The 21,928-nt window shown below is 36.8% G+C and overlaps 1 protein-coding gene across 5 annotated transcripts in view; it reads right to left on the minus strand.

The window, feature by feature from the left end:
• LOC117176945 (arf-GAP with dual PH domain-containing protein 1-like) overlaps positions 1–21,928 on the minus strand; it is a 153,632-nt gene that overhangs the window by 80,245 nt on the left and 51,459 nt on the right. For all 5 annotated transcript variants that reach the window (XR_004467643.1, XR_004467642.1, XR_004467641.1 and 2 more), the window contains exons 2-4: positions 10,149–10,374; positions 9,863–10,061; positions 9,277–9,636 (exon numbers count right to left, since the gene is read on the minus strand). Coding sequence is in view for 2 of the 5 variants with exons in the window: in XM_033367351.1 (XP_033223242.1) it covers positions 9,277–9,636; positions 9,863–10,061; positions 10,149–10,374 (785 nt within the window). In the remaining 3 variants the exon portion in view is untranslated. The remainder of the gene's footprint in view (positions 1–9,276; positions 9,637–9,862; positions 10,062–10,148; positions 10,375–21,928) is intronic.

The raw sequence follows: 21,928 nt of genomic DNA on the forward strand, positions 1-21,928 counted from the left end.
TGATCCTTCACAGTTGTCGACATTTTTTTGAAGTGAAAATTTGCATCACTGGCATTATTTTGAAATTTATTTGCCTCAGTGCATGATTTTTCGTCATTTTTTTAGTTTATGGCTCAACCATGACGTGATGGGTGATTTTTGATACCGAATTTGAATTCAGCGCCCCAAAATTCATAGGAATACGTGTTTCTTGTTACCAGATCCGGACACTTTTTTTTGTGTGGCTGTGTTATCAATAACAAAGGAAAAAGAATTTTTAACTAAAATAGATCAATTTTGAGCCCGAAAACAATCATATTCTCAACAAAATAGTTAAATTATCAGTAAAAAAATTAATTTTTACCATCAATTATAAATTTAAGACCAAAAATGAAACAGTTATAGTTACATTTTTAACCAAAGAAATGAATTTAAAAACCTAATTGTTGGACAGCTGGCTACATAAAACAGTACCGAAAAGGTACACGAAGTTTGAGTTTATAAACCGCTAGAAAAAAGTTGTTACATCACCAAACAGCTTTTCTGGCTGTTCGAACATGCCAGATATGAAAATGGCAGCCGAGTTTCCACGTCAAAAAAATGTGCCTGAAAACCCGATAAGGTGCACAGGTGAAACTTTTTTCAGAAGTTTGTAAAGACCTCATATAAGAGCGGCGCTTTTAGGGACCTCGACTAAGAGCGATATGATAGTACCAGAAATGTAGCCGCTCGGAAAACACATATGGAAAACCGATATTTCAAAAGCTTTTTTTTTATGACTGCATTCGAAATTTCTTAATGTCCTACCCTAAATTTGGAAAAAAATCAGCTTGATACGCTGAAAACTCGCTGAAATTTCATAATTTATTCTAGACCGCCCGATTTGAAGCCGGTTTCTCCGAACGGAGAAATCGGCGATAGATAAGGTAAGGGAAAAGGTGAGACCGAGAGAAATAGAAGAGGGGATTAGGAGAGGCTGGTGGGACGAGGCATAAAGGGAAAGTAAAGATAGGATGAAGGAGAATGTAGGGAAATGGAGGAAAGCGGGAATGGAAAAAGGAGAACTCAACAGGAGAAAGAGAGAGAACGAAAGAATGATAAAGGAGAAAAGACAGAAGGAGAAAGAAAGGTATATGGAAGAGGTAGAGAAGGCGGTAAAAGAAGGGAGGGAATGGGAAGTGATGAATAGGAAAAGAGGAGGACGGAAAGGTATAAATGAAGAAATAGGAATGAAAAAGTGGACGAAGCACTTCAAGGGGCAGCTAGGAGGAGTGGAGTATAGGGTAAAGGGAAAAGGAAGAAAAGTGGTCGATGGGGACGAGGAAATTGAAAACGAGATTAGTAGGGATGAGGTGAATGAGGCGATTGCAAGGTTGAAAAGAAACAAGGCAACAGGGGAAGATGGTCTGGAAAATGAAGCACTGAAATATGGAGGATTAGGGGTGAGGGAAGAGATATGGAGGATTTGCAACAAGGTATGGAAAGGAGAAGGGTGGCCGAAGGAGTGGAAGAGAGGGCAGGGGCAGGACAGGGCAGGAACAGGAGGTTGTAAAGACAAATGGAAGAGAAGGGAAGTATACCGCACAACCAAACGGGTTTTAGGAAAGGGATGGGTACCATAGATAACTTCTACGTACTCATCTATCTAGTCAATAGGAACCTAGGGCGGAAGAACCTAGGTCGCATTGTTTGTAGACTTTAAGGCAGCATTTGACTCAGTTAACAGGAGGATCTTATGGGCAGCAATGAAAGAGAGAGGAGTAGACGAAGGTTTAATAGAGAGGATAAAAGAAATATTTGTGGATACTAAGATAAGGCTGAAGATAGGGGATACGAAAGGCGAGAAATTCTGAACAGGAAGGGGGCTCAGGCAAGGGTGTCCTTTGACCCCACTTCTGTTTAGTATTCTTCTCGAAAATTTAGAGAAGTTGAGGATGAAAGGGAATGGAGGGACAAAATTAGGACCGGGCAAACTGTATTATGGGTATAGGAAAAAGAAGGTTCAAGAATGATTGAAAGATGAGTGTGGATGTTTGATGTATTAGTATGGTCAGTGTTAAGCTATGGCGTGGAAATGTGGGGATGGAAAGAACACAAGAGAATAGAAAGTTTGCATGAGCGCTTTTTGAGATGAGTTTTGGAAGTGATCTGGAGTTGTCCAGGTTATATGTTGAGGGAATAAATAGGACGAGAAAAAATTATGGTAAGGCAAGTGAAAAGAGCCTGGAACTTCGAAGAGAAACTAAGAAGGGGAAAGGGAAGCAAAATTGCACAAGCGTGTGCCCGCGAGGTCATGGATAAAGAGAGGAGGGGTAACGTGGGGCGTTCAAAATGAGAGGAGAGATATAAAGAAAGGCGTGAATGTGGTACACATGAGAGGGGTACAGAGTGGGAGGAAATAGAGGAAGAGATGAAGGCAAGGCAAGCTGAGGAAAGATGAGAAAAAATCGGAGATTCAAGGTACAACAGCTGGTATAGAATGGTTAAGGGGCAGGGGGAACTAGAGTACCTGAAAAAGATTAAAAAGGAGAGTAAATGGAATAGAGTAGTGAGATTCATAATGGGAGAGGCTATAAGAGCATGCAGGTATTGGATGAATGGAGAAGAGAATGTATGTAGAGTATGTAGGTATGAGCAGGAAACATGGTTGCATGTGTTAGAAATGTGTACAGGCGAGGAACGGGGAGGTGAGAGTACAGAAGAGAGGATTAAATGGATTCTGAATGAAAATGGTCAGGGGGAGGAATGGATGGAGAAGCTAGAAGATCTAAGAGAGAGAGAGAGAGAGCTAGTTGCACAGGATAGTAGAAAAAAGCCAAAAAAATACTCCGAAAGAAGGAGAGTTACGATGTAGTGTTGCGAACTAGAGTCAAAATTTGAAATTGATAAAGTTAAGAGGAAACGGAAGCCCAGGGCAAAGTAGCAAACGTTTAGGAATAAGAAGAATAATTTAAGTCTGTATGAAGCGAATAGATCGTAAGATAGTATAAGGCTTGATTGTAAGAATACTTGTAGTGGTTATGTAAAGACTCTCAAACCCGTAAAAAGAAGAGAATATAAACAAATAAAGAAGAAGTACGTATAAGGTTAAAAATCCATCTCATTGGTAGATTATTATTCTTGTTGTTTGTGCATTCACTTCTTTCTTTAAATTCTAATTATTCTGTAGTACATTCGATTGTTTTCTATTTGTTCAAAATTAAATTGTCGAATTTTTAATTCAACTGTTTAATTTTTTTGCTAAAAATTACATTTTTCAGTTGAAAACTCATTATTAATTTTTTTTTTTTATTAAAAATGGACTGTTTTCAGTTAAAAATCCATCTTTTTAGCACAAATTTTTTTCTGTTGATATAACATGACTTGTTTAGATAAAGATTAAATGTTCAGTTTTCCGTTAAAAATTTATCATTTTAGCAAAAAATTCAATTTTATGGTGCAAATATTTTCCTCTTCGTAACAAATGTAATGATTCTATGGTAACTCAGAGTTTTAAAACTAGAATAAATTTGAGGAGCAGCTGATTAGATGGTCATTAATGAAGTCGGGCGAGCTCGGATTCGTATTCTCGCATTTTCGGCTTTCCACGAGGCTGGTCTTCGCAGTAGAAAAGTGGGGAGAATCTTCCCCCTTCATTGTTGTGTCGTTTTACCCCTCGCTAATTCCTAGGTCGTCCCTCGAGTTACAAGTGGTGCCTAAATGTAGGCAAAAGTATTATCTCCTGTGTAAGCCTGCTGAAATGCAGCATCCCACAAGAAAAACTCTAAAGCGCAGACTCCAGAACTCATTCCTCGACGACTTTACGTAAGATCGAGAAGGAAGAACTGGGGCAAGACTATAAAAAGCGTAGCCGAAAAACAGGGTTGTGGATCTTGTGGCTGAAAAGCACAGGTCGCAGAGTAGAACCGGTAGGAGAACGCTAGAGACTAAAAACCTCTTACCCTTGTCTGAAGATTCAAATCTAAAAGATAAAATCACAACTTCTCGGCGAATAACCGAGCGTTGAGAATTTTACTTAGTTCAGCTTTCTGCAAGAGAGCCCAGTAGGATTTTATCCTCTGACGCTGTCGACAAAAGAAACTAACACTTAAAGCGACCCTGTGCAAGTCCGTTTATATAATTCTGACTTTTTTGAGTGCCCCCGAGCCTTTATTAATTTCAGGACAAAAGTCCCTCTTTCTCGTGAGATTTATTTGAAAATTTATTTGAAGGCTTAAGCCTGAACTTTCCACAAGTATTATATTTTCGGATTATTTCCTTAAATTTCTCGAGCAACTGCAGGCATACCTGAAGAGCCTGAGCTCGTCGATAGAAGCGCTATACAACACCTTTGCGCTGGAGCGACTTATACATACCTGGGCGTGCCACAGAGCCGCATTCAGGATGTGACATCTATAAAGGATACTCTCCGAAGCAGATACAAGCGTCTACTCGGGCCGATTTAGTCTTTCGAATTGTCGGCGAGGAACAAAGCATATGCAATGAACATGCTAGCCGTCCCAATAGTACTCTATTCATTTGGAGTGGTTCCATGGACAAAAGACGAGCTCAGATCCCTTGATATCGGGACTAAAAAGGTTATGAACATGAAAAAAGCATGCATCTTAAGTCTTCTATTCTATTCTATTCGGTCAAGAAGCACGAACAAGTGGGCAAAGGAGCGTACAAGAGAAAATTTTTCGTTAACAGCTCCGCGATAAGATGATGCACAATATCTTCCACAGAAACGTAGAGGATCAGTCAGGATGTGACATCTATAAAGGATACTCTCCGAAGCAGATACAAGCGTCTACTCGGGCCGATTTAGTCTTTCGAATTGTCGGCGAGGAACAAAGCATCTGCAATGAACATGCTAGCCGTCCCAGTAGTACTCTATTCATTTGGAGTGGTTCCATGGACAAAAGAGGAGCTCAGATCCCTTAATATCGGGACTAAAAAGGTTATGAACATGAAAAAAGCATGCATCTTAAGTCTTCTATTCTATTCTATTCGGTCAAGAAGCACGAAGAAGTGGGCAAAGGAGCGTTTCTGTACAAAGCAGCCAAGGAGGCTGCTGAAACACTCGGACTTAACTTCAGTATTAGGTGTGAGCAAAATGCATCAATTCTGATCTCCTGAAAGCCCGGACTAAGAAAGCACAAGAGAAAAATTTTCGTGAACAGCTCCGCGATAAGATGATGCACAATATCTTCCACAGAAATGTAGAGGATCAGTCAGTGTCGTGTGATCTAACGTTTGCTTTCCTTAAATCGCCCGGATTGAAGTCTGGTACGGAGGGTTTCATTTTGGTATGCCGAAACGGTGTCATTTCCACCTAAACATACCGTCGCCACATTTTGGGTCAAGACATTCCCGATGATAGCTGCAGGGCGTGCCATGCACACCCCGAGCATTTAGCTCACATACTATCTAGTTGTCCAACTTATGCGGGAACGACCCACATCCAGAGGCACAATGCGGCACTAAGAGTGCTTTATTACCATCTCTGTCACTCTTACGGCATTAACCTTAATATCACTCCTCTAAACGTTCCCAGGAAAATCGAGTCAATTGTCTAGAATGGGAAACGCCGCACATACTGGAACTTTATATTCTCGACAATTGTTTCTGTGGCACACTCGAGGACAGACATGATTCTTCTTGACTTTGAGAAGTGAACCATGTTCGTTATCGAATTTTCGGCACCAGTTGACAAAAACATCATAGCCAAGGAGAATGAAAAAAAAGAGAGGTATATAAGGGAGTATTATAAGGGAGTTGCAAACATTGTACCTGGAATATTCTGTTAAACTAATCGTCCTTATCATCCGCCCAAAGGAGTATGTGAGTAGAGGGATAACATAGATGTTCATTGTCATGATTTTGTTTGCCGAGTTGGGATAACTCTACCAAATCAATGTGAGTCTTGTAGTAAGAGCAGTCGTTAGGCGTTTCTTAACTATCATATTATAAACACCTTTAGATTCAAGAATACGAGGAGATTTATATGACACGCACTCAGTTATTGTCTTGCTGTCATTCTCGATCTCGTTATGTAACTCTGCGGCCCACAATCCCCATTGTGTGAATGTACTATTCCGCATTTATCTAGTCTAAAGTCCATGTGCATATAATTGGAAAACTGCTTTGTTACATCGATCACATGCTAATGTTTCTGGTTTTAACTAGCGTATAGCTTCAGGTCATCCATGTATAGAAGATGGGTCACTTGATGACTTTTCTCCTTATTATGTATTCTAAATCCATGAGAGATGCTATTTAGTATTTTGATGAATGGGTTTAACGCTAAACAAACCCATAGTGCACTCAGGGGGCGACCCATGTAACGGCTTTAAAAAATCGATTTTTTGCTTAAATGGAAGTTAGTCGTCCCAAAAACATGCTGTAAAACTTTCAGAACCGCAGCTGCATTCTTTAACCCCTAAAAGGCGCCCGCGCGCCTGACGCTAGCCTGCCGATGCTGTCTTTTTCTCAACATGTAAATCTTTAAACGCGTTTTTCTCGCTTTCATATTTTTCAGAACTGCCCGCAAGATAATTCAAAATGTATTTAACCGACTAAGTTCTCCTTGCATACATATATAGTTGAAATGATTGTCTTCTGTGTGAACCTCTCTGAAATGGAATAAAAAATTTTAAAGCAATTATTTTTTAAACAATTTCATGCAAATTTTTGACTGAAAAAAATTTATTTGTTAGTTCAAAAGTGCCTTAATAAACCATATAAGTTTTGGAAAGATTCGTTATATTCTTCATCCCCAAAAAAATTCCGAAAAATACGCTTATTTTTCAGATGTTACATGGGTAGCCCCCCTTAAAGAGCTTGGGTAAGAATGAAATGCTCGTCGCAGTGAGAATATACCTTATCGGCAATGATAGTCTAGTTTTTTAGACAACATATACGTCTCACCCTGGAGCATAAAGTCTAGCATCAGATCTGCATGGTCGATGATCTTCTGAAAACACCTTCTAGAAGTTGTTCATTATATCCGGACCTGGAGCTTTCCAGTTACTTGCTGCTTTCAAAACCACTCAAACATCTAAAAGTGTGATTGTTGCCTTCTTGCACAACTTTTTTTCTACCGACGCTGTCTAGTAGTGAGAATATCAAATCTTTGCCTTTGGGAATATTTATTCTCATCTAATATTGCTGATATTATTGTCTCGCTGTACTGAGGCTGGATGATTTTAATAACATGATTAATCAGTTTTATAGTTCTATTTCTTTTTTTATAATGACTCAATTGACCCAATTTGCACCTTATTTTGCTGACATCCATATTTAACCTGATCTTTGATGGTGGATCTCGATCACTTCCTGGGACAAAGACTGGATTTTTAGGCCTACTTCTGTGGCACAACGTTCTAACGGTTACCACAACTTCACAGCATGTTTACGTATTCTATTATTGCACGCAGATCATTTGTGATCTTCATCTTGGGCAGAGAATGCCTTTGGATTGGGTCTACATGTCTTCACTATAGTAAAGCTTGGCCAAAGTTGAGCGTTTGGGATCTGCTAGATTCTACTCAATTATTATTGTGACAAGCTCTGTGTACTTGACCCCTTCGTTGGCAGAGAGAAATCAACGAAATGTGTCCAAAATAGGAGTAAAATTTTTTTATCCTGAAAATTTGTACCCTAGGGTACAATAGTGTATAACGTTATTCGTTTTCCGAACAAACTAAACTACAGTGGTAAAATGAAACTAATATTCAAAACTTTATTTGTAAGAGTAAGTTATCAAACAATAAAATAATTTTTTTGCATTTTCATCCGCCATTTTGAATTTGTAAATTTTGAATTTGAAAATTTGTAAACTCGATCTAAATCGAGTAAGATTTTCGATCTTGGTCCGCCATATTAGCGCCACCATTTCAAAGTTTCGAATTTTGATTTCAGATTCAGATTCAGCGAGAACAAACCCCATGTAAAAATTGGATGCTAAACCAGAGCGAGTTAAATAGGAAAAAAGATTGACGCACTATTGTGTTAATCTTACACAGGGCGCTGATTAATTCGACGCTCTACTGCGTCAATGCCAACAAAAGGGTTAATGTTGTAGTTCAGATGCCTAATGAACACTGCCAACTGAGAAAACACTTAATCAAAATGAGGATTGGGAACAACCCACGTTGTAGAATGTGTGATTTTAGCATCTTCTGTAGGTTAGCGTATGCCTTTGTGTGAAAGATAAATAATGAGGGGCAGATAATGATAAGGACCATCATACTGCCTACCTCCCCGGAACTTGCAGGCAAGTTATACACAAACATCTATATTTATAACAAGCTAATACATGACGTGGAGGAATGTGAAACATGCATCTATTCATCATATAGTGGTTTCGGCTATAATCAATGTGCACACCCACTTGCTAAACCATCAAGAAGTAGGCGACGGAAGCTTACGATATAAATCTAAATCTTATCTGAATACAACCTCTTGGCAAGAAGTTTAAAAAATTCTTTTTCACAACTCATGTTTAGAAAACTCGATATTCGACGTCCATAGAGCATAGCGAATGTAGCCAATTACACGGGATTTTTTTCTAACTTATGAAAAAAGGGGTTTTCTGATTGGCTGCTTGCAGAAAGTCCAGAGAAGGGAAAGAGGCAGAGAACGATGCCATCGTCCTCTGCTCGCGTGTGCTTAGAGATTTACAGCCAACTTCGATTCAGTTTGCAAAATTGCGTCGTCTTCGCAATACGGGAGAATAAAAGAATTAACCTCAAACACAGCAACATTGTTGGGGTTTCGCTCATGCTCTACGGATCGAGAGAATCAACATAAACAAGAAGTTGATAGCACAAGACCCCATGAATCAGGCTTTCGAATCTTCGCGCCGTGCTTCCTGGCGCGCCCGATCCATACCGCCTTCCGCCGCCTACTTTATGCTCATGGTAAATCTCCCGCTCCCCAACTTCTTGTGCAATATACTATTATCGAGAAAAAGTTTAAAAACACCACAATCTACTGATTTAATAGATCATGGATTAATTTTTTTATTTCTCAAACAAAAACTGAACTCTATTTTTTTAATGAAGCTACAAAACGTGTGATTGAATCACCGTTACCATACTTTAACGCTACATAAAATAAATTGTCTTTTATTGAATAGAAAATGAGTTACCTAAGATAAATGATCTTTGATTCAGCCTTTGGATATACTAAAACACATTTTTATCGACTCTTTCGCATGGAATGGGGTATACCTTTTTCTTGCACCGGTCACATCACTTTTGAGAAAAATTAGCGAAAGTTATTTTTAAAAAAAGCATAATAGAACAAAATTACCATAGGATCATCGTGATACATCAATTTGCGACCATCTAACGTAAACCATCTTTTTTTATAAGCGTCAGATTGCCTTGGTCCGGTTTTCCACAAAAATCCTTCTTTGGGAAAATCTTTAGTAAGTTGTGAGATAAATTCTGATTCAGATGCTCCTGGATATGCGACTTGCAAGCGATGAAGTTTAGCACACCTGATTGCCAGATACCAGTTTGTTATTACTTCAGAATCTTCATGGTACACGTAAATGTGTCGCGTTGTGCCTTCTTTCATGAAGGAAATTTGAAGACTGTTTTGATTCCCAGTTTTTGCAGGAGCAAAAGCTACGTTTAATTCTGATATCCTTAGTACTGCCTTTGGTTCCTTTAATCAAGTGTAGAATTATTTAGTGTAGAAAACAAACAGAAAAAACATTTATTTTATCTTATGCCTCTGTTTAAAAAATCAAAGAAGCCCTGAAATTGCCATTATAAAGCATCTCGATCGCATGTGTGAATTTTGAGAGGAAAGAAAAATTCTCCTATAGGCAGCTAGTTAAAACAAATGTAATATGTTATATGTATGGAGCATTGTAGAAAATTCAACCTACTTTGTTTTCTTTTACATAGTACTTGAGTGTATCTTCAGCTTCAGAAAGGATAAACTTGCGAGGGTGATAACGTGAGTCTTCTTTTCCCCGCTTCATTAAAAATCCTTCCATGAAACCTGACACATAATGATTCTGTCTTTCAGGATGACAAAATTCTTCTCTTTCATACTTAGCTCTGATCCATTGCTCGATCAAAACCCTATTAATGGAATAAAATAGTTCTAATTTAACTAATGGATGGAAAGAATTCCTTTTGTAAAAGTATATTAAAATCATATTAATTTACTTTGGAGCATCTTGATTTGGTCGACGATAACAAGAAGGAACACGTTCTTCATAATGCATCCTAGCAGTATTATTACCAACTTCTCGTACTCGATTCACTTGAGAATCTTCCCACCTATCTAGTTTTAAATGCTTTACTTTAGAAATATGTGCTCCCATTGAACGATGAATACCTGCACACCTCGCACATACAAATATACCTATATTGTACGATGCCCATTCTGGATCTAAAATTAGAATTATTAATTATAAATATTGCTGTTTACAAATGTTAACAATGTGATTTAACAAAATTATATAAAAGTTCTCGGGCAGTGTATGGAGGATTGGCTTTAGTGATATTTCGCATTTTTACTAGGAATCAGATAAACATAAACAATAACGTGCGTGACTTCTCATTCTTTTAATAGGGTGGCATTGTTACCCGATGTTACCTTTGAAATTTCTGACCACATGGTCACAGATAACAGACCACCTTTCGAAGCAGAAGAGTTTAGCACGTTCTTAAAGATAAATAGCGTGTCAAAAATTCCTGCTAAAAAAGGTCAACAATGGTGTCCAATGATGCATGCTTCTGAAGCAACTTGTGTACAAACCCAGCTTTATCGACCTCCCTTTTCACCACTTTAAACACACAAAACACGAAAACATGTTCCATTTACATGTTCCGTAACGAATAATTAATTATTAATTTATAATTAAATGAATTATTATTAATTCTATTATTACTCAGTAGATTTCGCGTTCATATTTCAAATAATTTGATAAGAAATTAATGGTTTACTCAAAGTTAAATTCTCTTATGGTCGATTATTTTTTCAAACAAAAACCCCAAATAAATTCTAAATACACTATTAGCTTTCAATTGAACTAAACAACAACAATTCAGAGGCCCCACGCGAAATTTAAATTACGACTCCATTTATATGCAAAAATGTACTATCGTAGAGACCCAGATATCCGAATGTGCACAGAAGGATTAAAAGACATCGGGATTAGTTGTTCAAAAATGTAATTAAGGCTATACCAAAAGCCTAGAATGAGTGATCAGGGTTTGAACCGTCAACGATATTAAATATTAAACATTTCAATTTAAAATAATTTAATGTTGAAATTTGCAACCTGAAGATTCCATGTCAAATGAAATGGCAATGATGCGGAGGTATGAAATAAGAATTTAATTAACGAATATAGAGTCGGTCTCGTATATTTTCGTGATGAAAAGTATATAGGTTTGCTTGCGAAGGTATAGTTGAAGACAGTTTTTAGAGTTTCACTGACAGCACCAAACAAATAAAGTTTCGTGTTATAAGAATCTGCTAGTTGGAATTTGCTTCGTGAATAAGATGTCATTTTTGTTTCAGAATCACTTGGAAACAGTGTGCCGCGACTATGGACCTACCGACAATGCTTGTGAAGGGTGTCTGTTGGACATGAAATCGGGATCAACTGGGGAATTTTATTTATTCATTAAAATTGGTCCTACTTTTGCAATATCTTCCCAAAAAATTGACAAAAAGACTTCATAATGGCCCTTTTTATAGAGAATTTTGATAACTCTTAACGAAGAATGTATCCAGAAACTTTGACATTCACTGATCCTCCACATTTCTGTAGAAGATGCCGTGCATGTTCTTATCGAGGAGCTGTTCGCCGAAGATTTTCTCTTGTGCTTTCTTAATCCAGTCATGCACAATTGTCCATGGGTGGTCCTGAAGGAATTAACCCCCAAACGGAGGTGTGAAAACCGTGCCTAAAACTAAATGGCACCTGGGTGAGGTGCCTGGAAGAGTGAATCTGAGATACCGGGCGACCTCTCAGAGTACGCAGCCTTATCCTGGCATACGGGGCTCTACAAGGAGTGCTGCCGGAGCGTTTGGTGGAAGGGCGCACAGTACTCCTGCCTAATCAAGAAATGTATGAAACACCCGCTTTAAAAAAAGGCGTAGCAGGATGTCGATAGAACCTGCTAATGGATAGATGTGTCTGCAAACATGCAAGATTCTGCCAGCGTGACATATCGATGGCCTGGATTGATTACCGGAAAGCTTTCGAGTCGCCCTCCCATAGTCTTATCATCAGTCGTTCAGAAAACTTAAAGGTTTATCCACAAATTTTGAGGTACATAGAGAGATTGATGCCGCTTTGGAAATCCAGGACAATCTTAAGATCTATGCTAAAAACAAAGAGCAACTACATCTATCTCTAGGGGTTGTCGAACGGTATACTAAGAAAATATGAATGGAATTTGGGTTGGACAAATGTGCCAAGGTTTATTTGAAGCGAGGAAAAATTAATGGCAGCCCTGAAGACACTGAGCTCGTCGATAGAAGCGCTATACGACACCTTTATGCTAGAGAGACTTATAAATGCCTGGGCGTGCCACAGAGTCACATTCTGGTTGTGACATCTATAAAGGATACGCTCCGAAGCAGATACAAACGTCTCATCCCGCAGATTTGGTCTTTCGAACAGTCGGCGAGGAACAAAGTATCTGTAACGAACATGCCTGCCGTCCCGGTAGTAATCTATTCATTTGGAGTGGTTCCATGGACGAAGGACGAGCTCAGATGCCTAGATATCGGGACACAAAGTTTATGCAAATAAACAAAAGCATGCATCTTAAGTCTTCTGTTACACGACTCTACATCTCACGCCGTCAAAGTGGTCGCGGAATATTGAATCTTGAATGCCTTCACAACAGGATTATTCTAGGCACATCACATAGAGTCGCAAATGGAAGAGACGCTCTTCTTAGAATGGTCAGGAAGCACGAAGAAGTGGACAAAGGAGCGTTTCTGTACAAAGAAGCGCAGGAGACTGCTGAAACACTCAGACTTCTTAAAGTCCGGATTGAGAAAGCAGCACAGTCATTTCCACCTTAACATACCGTCGCTACATTTTGAGCCAATACATTCCCGATGATAGCTACAGAGCGTGCCATACACACCCCGAATATCTAGAACACATACTAACCAGTTGTCTAACTCATGCGGGAACGACCTACATCCAAAGGCACAATGCGGCACTAAGAGTGCTTAATTACCATCTCTGTCACTTTTACGACATTAACTTTAATATCATGCTGCTAAACGCTCGCAGGGACATAATGGCAATTGTCGGGAATGAGAAGTGCCGCATATACTAATCATCCTCATCATCGGCGCTCTTGAACGTGCCACGCTTTCACTAGCTAATAGCCTGATGAAAATTCTCACTCGGGGATTTTTGCAGCCGCAGAGCATGAATCTGCAACCAGAATTTTAATATTTCAATCCCAAGGAGGCGAATCTAAGATAGCGGATCAAAAACTTTTTTTAAACAAATACTTTGCTTTAAAATTAATAACTCGGGGGTTTCTGGGGTCACTTAACGTGGATTTGAAATCAAAATTTTAATTTTTCATACTCCAAGATGGCGAATCGAAGATGGCAGATCAAAACAAATTTGTAAATATATATTAGAACGCCATCTCGGATCATGAAAAATTTAAATTTTGATTTCATACTCATGCTTAGCAATCTTAAAAATCCCCCAGATACTAATTTTAAAGCCAAATACATGTTTTTCAAATTTGTTTGTTTCACCATTTTGAATTCGCCATGTTAAATTTAAAAAATTTAAATTCTGTTCACAGATTTGTACTCAGTGATCCCAAGTAACCCCGAACATAGACAGCATAGAAAAATCGTTGACCCCCCTCCCCAGAATCTACGTAATTTATGCACGGCCCCTTATAATAGGTAGAGATTTTAATGCGAGAAAAGGAGATACAGGAGGAAGATAATGTGGTCGGGATCCAGAAAGAAAATCTAAAAACAAGATACTGAATGGGGAGGGAAAGAAATTTTTGAAGAACCTAGAGAAGTTGGGAAGCTTGATCCTAACCAGCAGTATTCCTGTGTTGAGAAAGGTGATTGTATATGTTCATGAGAAGAAAGGGAAACGGTACATTGATTATGTGTTAGTGCATCACGAGGTAATAGTGAAAGTCAAGAAACTAAAGGTAAGGTGATATATAGATTCGGATCACTTTCCCGTAACAGTGACACCAGAGGGAGAAAAGAGTAATAATAATATGACTAAGAAGGACGCAAAATTAAAAAGAGCAAGGAGGGAGGATTGGTCAATGAAAGGTATAGAAAATTTTTAGGAAAAGGAAAGGAATATCAAATAGGGCGAAGGAAATGTAAACGAGATGAAAATGATGATAGGAGAAATAAAAAAAGCATTAGAGTGTACAAGAAAAACAGAATTTAGTAAAGAAGGGTATCGAAGTGGATGGGATGAGGAATGTAAACAGAAGAAGAAGGGAGTGAGAAGGGAATTAAGAAAATGGAGTAAAGGAGCAAGTAGTGGGGAAAAAGGAGTATAATGAGTTGTGTAATAAAAAAAGAGGAAAAGAAAAGGTTTGAAGAAGATGCTGAGAAGCCTAGGACAGAAAAAAAGTTTGGAACGCGTTAAATAGAGAGAGAAGAAAGAAAAGGGTAAACAAGAATACTGAGATGGTAGGAGATGAGATGAGATTTCAAATGAAATCTGGAAATATGGGGAAACAAAGTTAAAGGAATGCCCTTGATAACATTCAACTTAGTACGGAGAACAGAGGGGTAGCCAGAGTTATGGAAGGAGTAGTGATACCCATAATGAACAAAGGAATAGGGAACGAAAAGATATATACACTAGCATATGCGGACGATATAGTGTTCAAGGGCAGAGGATGAAGAAGGGATGGCGGACCTAATTACAGGAACAGAAAGTTGAGTTTAAATTTCAAAAATACAAAGATAATAAAGTTTTAAAAAGGAGGGGAAGAAAGAAAAGATGGAAAGAGATGGAAAGAAAAGAAAGAGTTTATAAGAAAAGTGTATAAGGTGGACACTAGGGATAGACTAAAGAACGGCCGGATATATAATGAAAGAAGCGCAAAGAGATAAATTAGGTACTAGAACTGGAAAGAGAGCACGGAAATTGAAGACGAAGCTAATGAAGGGGATTTAGAGAGAAATTGTTTCATGGAGGTAGAGGGGAACAGAGGAAGGGCGATATAATTAAAGAGATAAAAAGAAGAAAGGAGGGAGTTCCTAAATGCTAGAGATTAAGATAGGTACCATGATAGTAGATACTATAAACATTTGGAAAAAAGGAGAAGGAAAGAAAATGGGTAGAAAAACGGGGATGACTGAGGAATCAAAATATAATAAATGGTATAAGATAATAAAAAAGGAAGGACAACGTATTTAGAAAAGGGATGAGGAGCGAGGAGATGGACCAAAATAGCAAGATATACATAAGCAACGAGGTAAAGGAAGGAATTTATTAGGAAAAGAAAGGGAACAGAACGTGCGGAATGTGCGCATGGGAAGAGGAAACATGGGAGCATGCATGGGAAGGATGTAGTAGATGTATGGCAGATAAATGAAGTCTTACGGTCACGGTCACTTGGCCAATTATTGTATTTCACTTTATATACTGCCTTTATCTTCATTAACGATTTACCGCCTTATTTATCTCCTAGTCATACGTTCGTCGTTGTTCCAAAACACTTAGAATGTTTTCAAAATCGTTAATAATGTAGTTTTTACGCTGAAAAAAGCCTCTTCAATTTTATGAGGCTTTCTCCTTTTACTCATCCTCAATAATTGTTTGGAGTCTTACTTTTTTTAAACTTATCATAACGTACAAATTATTTTAAATATGACCCAAAAAATTGACAAGTATTGACTCCAAAATTGGAATGATTGTTGTTTCGCTTCCGAATCGTTTTAAACTAAGGTGTTTTTTTTTTAAATATTTTTTACTGATAAATAATAACTTTTTAAAACTATTTATATTTGTTTTTGTTATGTATTAGCTTATTATAATTATTATTTAGATACTCTGAAAAAGGCACACAGTGACGCCGAAACGTCGTCGAAGTTTTAATTGTTGTTCTAAAAATAAATGGAGTTAAATTGATAGCTCTAATTTGTTTTTATTTTGTCGTGGCCGTAAGATAGAAGAAATAATTTTTCTACAATTCATTATTGCATTGTCGGGCGAAAAATGGTTTGATTTGGTGTTTCCAAATTTTTACATCATAAACACAGTCAGCAATGTTCTGGTCACATGGGATATTTATCTTACATCTGTGCGAACTAATATATAAAACGTCATAATTGTATCAAAAAGTTTGATTTACTGAAGAGTAGGTCTTTAATTTTCAATAACGATATTAAAGATTTTAGATTAAATAGATGTTTCAAAAATTTATAAAATGTTGAAATTCCTCATGAGGTTGCCGATATTTTAGCTTTTAATTTTTGTAAAAGCAGATAAGGGAAATCAAATCGTTGAAGCTAATAGAGATGACTATAATAAAACTGTTGAAAATATTCTTATGAATAATATTCTATATAAAAATATAAAAACAAGTATGGTTCCAACATTAGAAAATAAATGTAATGACATAGTCATTAGATGGAAGAAAATAGATTGATTAATGATCAATGTTCTACCGGTTAAAAAATCACAATAGCGTTGTGGCAAAAACTTATGCTCTTCCAAAGGTACATAAGCCTGAATTAAATTGGAGATTAATTATTTCTACAGTTGGTTCTCCTACTTACAATTTATTCAAATACGTTTCTAATATTTTCAAACCAGCTTCACAAAACACTAGTTCTTTTTTTAAAAATAGTTGGGAACTTAAAGATATTCTAAAAAACATAATTGTACTTAAAACTCACTCAATAGTTTCCTTAGATGTTGTGTCGACGTTTAATAGCATTCCGCTTGATCTTGCTTTAAATTGTATCGAAGAAAAGCTTATCATAAATCATAATTTAATGAAAATAACTAAGAATGCACAATTAATAGCTACTAGAACTGTTTTCAGTGGCACTGTTTTCTCTTTCAATGACAAATTCTATAAACAGATATTACAAGACGTTGAAAAAAGGCTTCTCGATTTATTAGATTTCACACCTATCTTGTATAAAATATATGTTGCCGATATCATAGCAATTGTTCCTTCCGATAAAATTGACCTTCTTGTAAACGTGATTAACAGTATAGTGGAGTGCATAAAATTCACCCATGAAATTGAAATAAAAAATGTTATAAACTACCTTAATTTACAAATAATTAAAGCTTCAAATGGTTCTTTACTAACTGGTATAAAAAACCGTGTTGGTCTGGCAGATATCTCAATTACAATTCACATAATTTATTTTGTCATAAAACCGGGTTAATCAAAAGTTTAGTTGATAGATGTGTCAAATTGAGTGACGTGCAATATAGAAAAGAAAATTTAAATCAACTAAAAACAACATTAGTATCTAACAACTATCCTCTTCCTTTAATTAATGGCATTATCGCTGATCATGTGCATGAAATTTATAACAGTACTAAAAATAAAAATAAATGGATTGATAATTACAATAAATTTGATTTGAAAGCTAGGTTACCGCATATACAAGGTCTCTCTGAACGTCTACGAAGTTCATTAAAAAAAATTTAACATAAATGTTTATTTCAAAAGCACTAACAGTTTAGATAACAATTTATTAAAGAAAAAAGATAGTGATAGCATTGAAAATTTGTCTGGTGTCATTTACATGATAAAATGCAAATGTTGTAATCAAGTTTATGTATGTGAAACTGGGAGGAGATTAAAAACTAGAATTGTCGAACATAAAAGACTGTACTATTGCGAATTTAAATACAGGTGTGTCACAACACTCTTGGAATTCTAATCACTATTTCGATTTCGAATTCAGCACTATTAATATATTAGCTACTGAAAAAAATACTTATCAAAGACGTATTATTGAATCCATATTCATAAACAAATTTCGAAATATTTCTGTTAATTTAAAAAATGAAATTTTAAATATTAATAAAATTGTCCAAAGCATAATTAACTAATGCCATCTTAGTTTAGTTACAAAAAAATGTTTCTTTAAAATTTTAAAATTTAAATTTAATTTAAGTTCGCACTTCCTCATCAGTAATTCTATGGAAACTTGGCCAATCATTGTATTTCACTTTATATACTGCCTTTATCTCCATCAACGATTTACCGCCTTATGTATCTCTTAGTCATATGTTCGTCGTTGTTCCAAAACACTTAGAATGTTTTCAAAATCGTTAATAATGTAGTTTTTACGCTGAAAAAAGCCTCTTCAATTTTATGAGGCTTTCTCCTTTTACTCATCCTCAATAATTGTTTGGATTCTTACTCTTTTTCAAAACTTATAATAACGTATAAATTATTTTAAATATGACACAAAAAATTGACACGTACTGACTCCAAAATCGAAATGATTGTTGTTTCGCTTACAAATCGTTGTAAACTACGGTATTATTTTTTAAAAATATTTTTTACTCATAAATAATAACTTTTTTTAAACTATTTATATTTATTTTTATTATGTATTAGCTTATTATAATTATTATTTAGATACTCATAAGAAGGCACGCAGTGATGCCGCAACGTCGCCGAAGTGATAGCTCTAATTTGTTTTTATTTTGCCGTGACCGTAAGACAGAAGAAATAATTTTCTAGAATTCATGAATACTTATTGTTTTTTGATGAAATTTGAACTATTCAATTTTTTAAATATCTTATTTCGTCTAAAAATGCAAACAGTTTCTTGGAAATTAATTTTTTCCTGGTAGAGAATTAACCTTCTGTGTTGAAAATTCACCTGTTTAGGTAAAAACTTATGCATTTTATTGAAAATTCGTATTTTTTCATATCAAACCTTTTTTTTAGATGTTAATTTTGTTTGCCTACTGGTCTAAATCAATATTATTTAATATTAATTAATATTAAGATTGTAAAAAAAAAATGCTCTCAAGCTCCGCTGTGATACGAGCCCAGGTCCTTCAGATCCAGAAACCTACATTAATAATAAAAAATTTGAATTTTCATGTTTAGAAAGAAATCTTACAAGTATAGGAAATGACATTGACATTCAGCTTGTAAGGGGGCTGTGAAAAAAACGCTCTCATCTCTCTGTAGCTCAGTTGATATAGCATCAGACCGGAAATCTAAAGGACCTGGGCTCGTGTCCCAGCGGAGCTAGAGAGCATTTTTTCACAATCTTAATATTAATCAATATTTAATAATATTGACCAGTAGAAAAAAAAACAATATTACCATTCAAAATTATTAACTAATTTCCCTGGTCAAGAAACCAAGATCAATAATGAAAATTTTCAATTTTCACATTTATAAAGAAATATTATAAGTATAAGGAGTGACACTGACATTCAGCTTGTAAGGGGGTAGTGAAGAAAACGTTCTCATATCTCCGTAGCTCAGTTGGTAGAGCATCAGACAAGAAATCTGAAGGACCTGGACTCGTATGCCAGCAGAGCTAGAGAGCATTTTTTTCACAATCTTAATATTAAACAATATTGAATAGTATTGATTTAGACTAGTAGGCAAACAAAATCACCACTTAAGATTTTTATCTAATTTCCCTGATCAAGAAACTTGCATCCATAATAAAAAATTTAATTTTTCATGTTTAGAAAGAAATCTTACAAATATAAGGAATGACATTGACATTCAGCTTGTAACGGGGTAGTGAAGAAAACACATCTCATCTCTCCACAGCTCAGTTGGTAGAGCTTCAGACCGGAAATCTGAAGAACCTGGGTTCGTATCCCAACGGAGCTAGAGATCATTTTTTTCACAATCTTAATATTAAACAATATTTAATAACATTGAATTAGACCAGTAGACAAATAAAATTAACATCTAGAATTATTATCTAATTTCCCTGGTCAAGAAACTTACATCCATAATAGAAATTTTTAATTTTCATGTTTAGAAAGAAATTTTACAACATAAGGAATGATTGGTGTCGATGGTTAGTCACTACTACACGGACTCTACGATCCAGGCTAATGTTGTACCCATATAAGTAAGCCTGTCTTTGGAAAATATTCGTGTTAGCTAAAGAAATCAGCAGATCAACCACGTTACGGTATTATGTGACATTAAGCTGAACAAATTCCAAGTTCCTCCACGTGAGTCAAAAAATTTTAGAATTTAAAACAGTGACAGAAGTGACGTTCAGAAGACTCCAATCTATATTTGTGATTCCATAGTGATATTAAACACCCTCTCAAATCCACCCCTGCCACTGTAACCCTCAAACTACCAAAATGGCATACATTGTTTCAACTTTTAAACTGCTGTGTTCTTTAGGAAAAAGTTATTCAATATTTATATAACTTTATATCCTGTAGTACTTTTCAAGCTCATTCCGAATCTGACCTTACGATCGCCCTATCTGGCGCCATTTTTTAAAATGGCGGCTAAAAGTGGGAAAATGGCCAATTACAAAATTTGCTCTTTCGAATGTTCGTGAATTTCAACAAAAAGTCATCAACGTAGATTTCTAATTTTCTGGATATGGTGGCATATTATGTTTATCTAAAAGATAGAACTGATAGTGAGTTGAAATCCAATATTGCGACCGAAAACGGGTAAAAAAATATCGATTTTCTAAAAATCAACCGATTTGAACCAAATTTGGTGTACACAAGTTTTCGGGATCGCTGATTACGAATCTTAGGTCAGATTTGCCAAATTCAAGATGACGCAGCCAATATAGCGGACGAAATTCTCCAAATTGATCTATTTGATCTGAAGAATTTACATTGAGGTTATTTCAGTCGCTGATTACGAATCTCGGATCAGACTTGATATCCTAATTTGATGATATATATACCCATCACTACCTCCTCGGTACTGATGGGTGGGCATTAGCCCCTTTTTCGGTGTAGTTCAGCATGGTTTTGCAGACGTTGCTGCGAAAAGTGCGTTAGCTCCGGGTGTTTCTCGCACCACAGAGCATGCAGCCGTGCCATGTAACCCAGTCCAGGGGCCACACTCGCATCGTAGCACTCTAGCAATTCCCCCAGCTCTAGATTGGTCAGCATTGTTGGCCGACCCATTGTCGGGAGCCCTGCGCTTTCTTTTGTTTTGAACCGCACTTACTACAATTATGTATGGTGTTGTCATTGTTGTCCCCACGAGAAGCTAGGGAAAGGGGTTCGTCCATCCTTGTAGAGCCCCGCATACAAGGATAAGGCTGCGTACTCTGAGAGGTCGCCCGGTATCCCAGAGTCACCGTTCTAGACATCTCACCCAGATGCCATTCAACTTTCGGCACGGTTTTCACACCTCCGCTTGGGGTTTAATTCCTTCGGAACCACCCCTGGACAATTGTCCGCGACTGCCTATTTATTTTTGTAACCATATTCAGCAGAAGCCCTTGGTACAGGGACCCTTTATCTAATGGGAAGCGCCGCATATACTGGAACTTTACATCCTCGACCATTGTTTCTGTTGCTCACTCGAGGCCTGATATGGTTCTTCTTGACTTCTAGAAGCGAGCCATGTTCATTATCGAATTTTTAGCCCCAGCTGACAAAAACATTATAGCCAAGGACAATGGAAAGAAAGAGAAGTATCGAGACCTTATAAGGGAGTTGCAACGATTGTACCCGGAATATTCTGTTAAACTAATCGTCCTGATCATCATCGCTCTTGGAGGTGCCAAGCTTTCACTCGTTTATCGCCTAAAAAGCATCCCTGCGTGTCAACAATATGCTAAAACACTTGCGGGAAAAATGCAGAAGGCGGTAGTCCTTGGGGCGCATCGTGTTCTTTGGGTGCACAAGACTGAAATTTTACCGTGATTTCGCTGGGACCGTATGCAATTTTTCAGATTAGCATCCGCTCCCGGTGAAATCCTGCGGTTGTCCTTGTGACAAATT

This window comes from Belonocnema kinseyi, chromosome 7 (genome assembly GCF_010883055.1).
Source record: "Belonocnema kinseyi isolate 2016_QV_RU_SX_M_011 chromosome 7, B_treatae_v1, whole genome shotgun sequence".
Lineage (NCBI taxonomy): Eukaryota > Metazoa > Arthropoda > Insecta > Hymenoptera > Cynipidae > Belonocnema > Belonocnema kinseyi.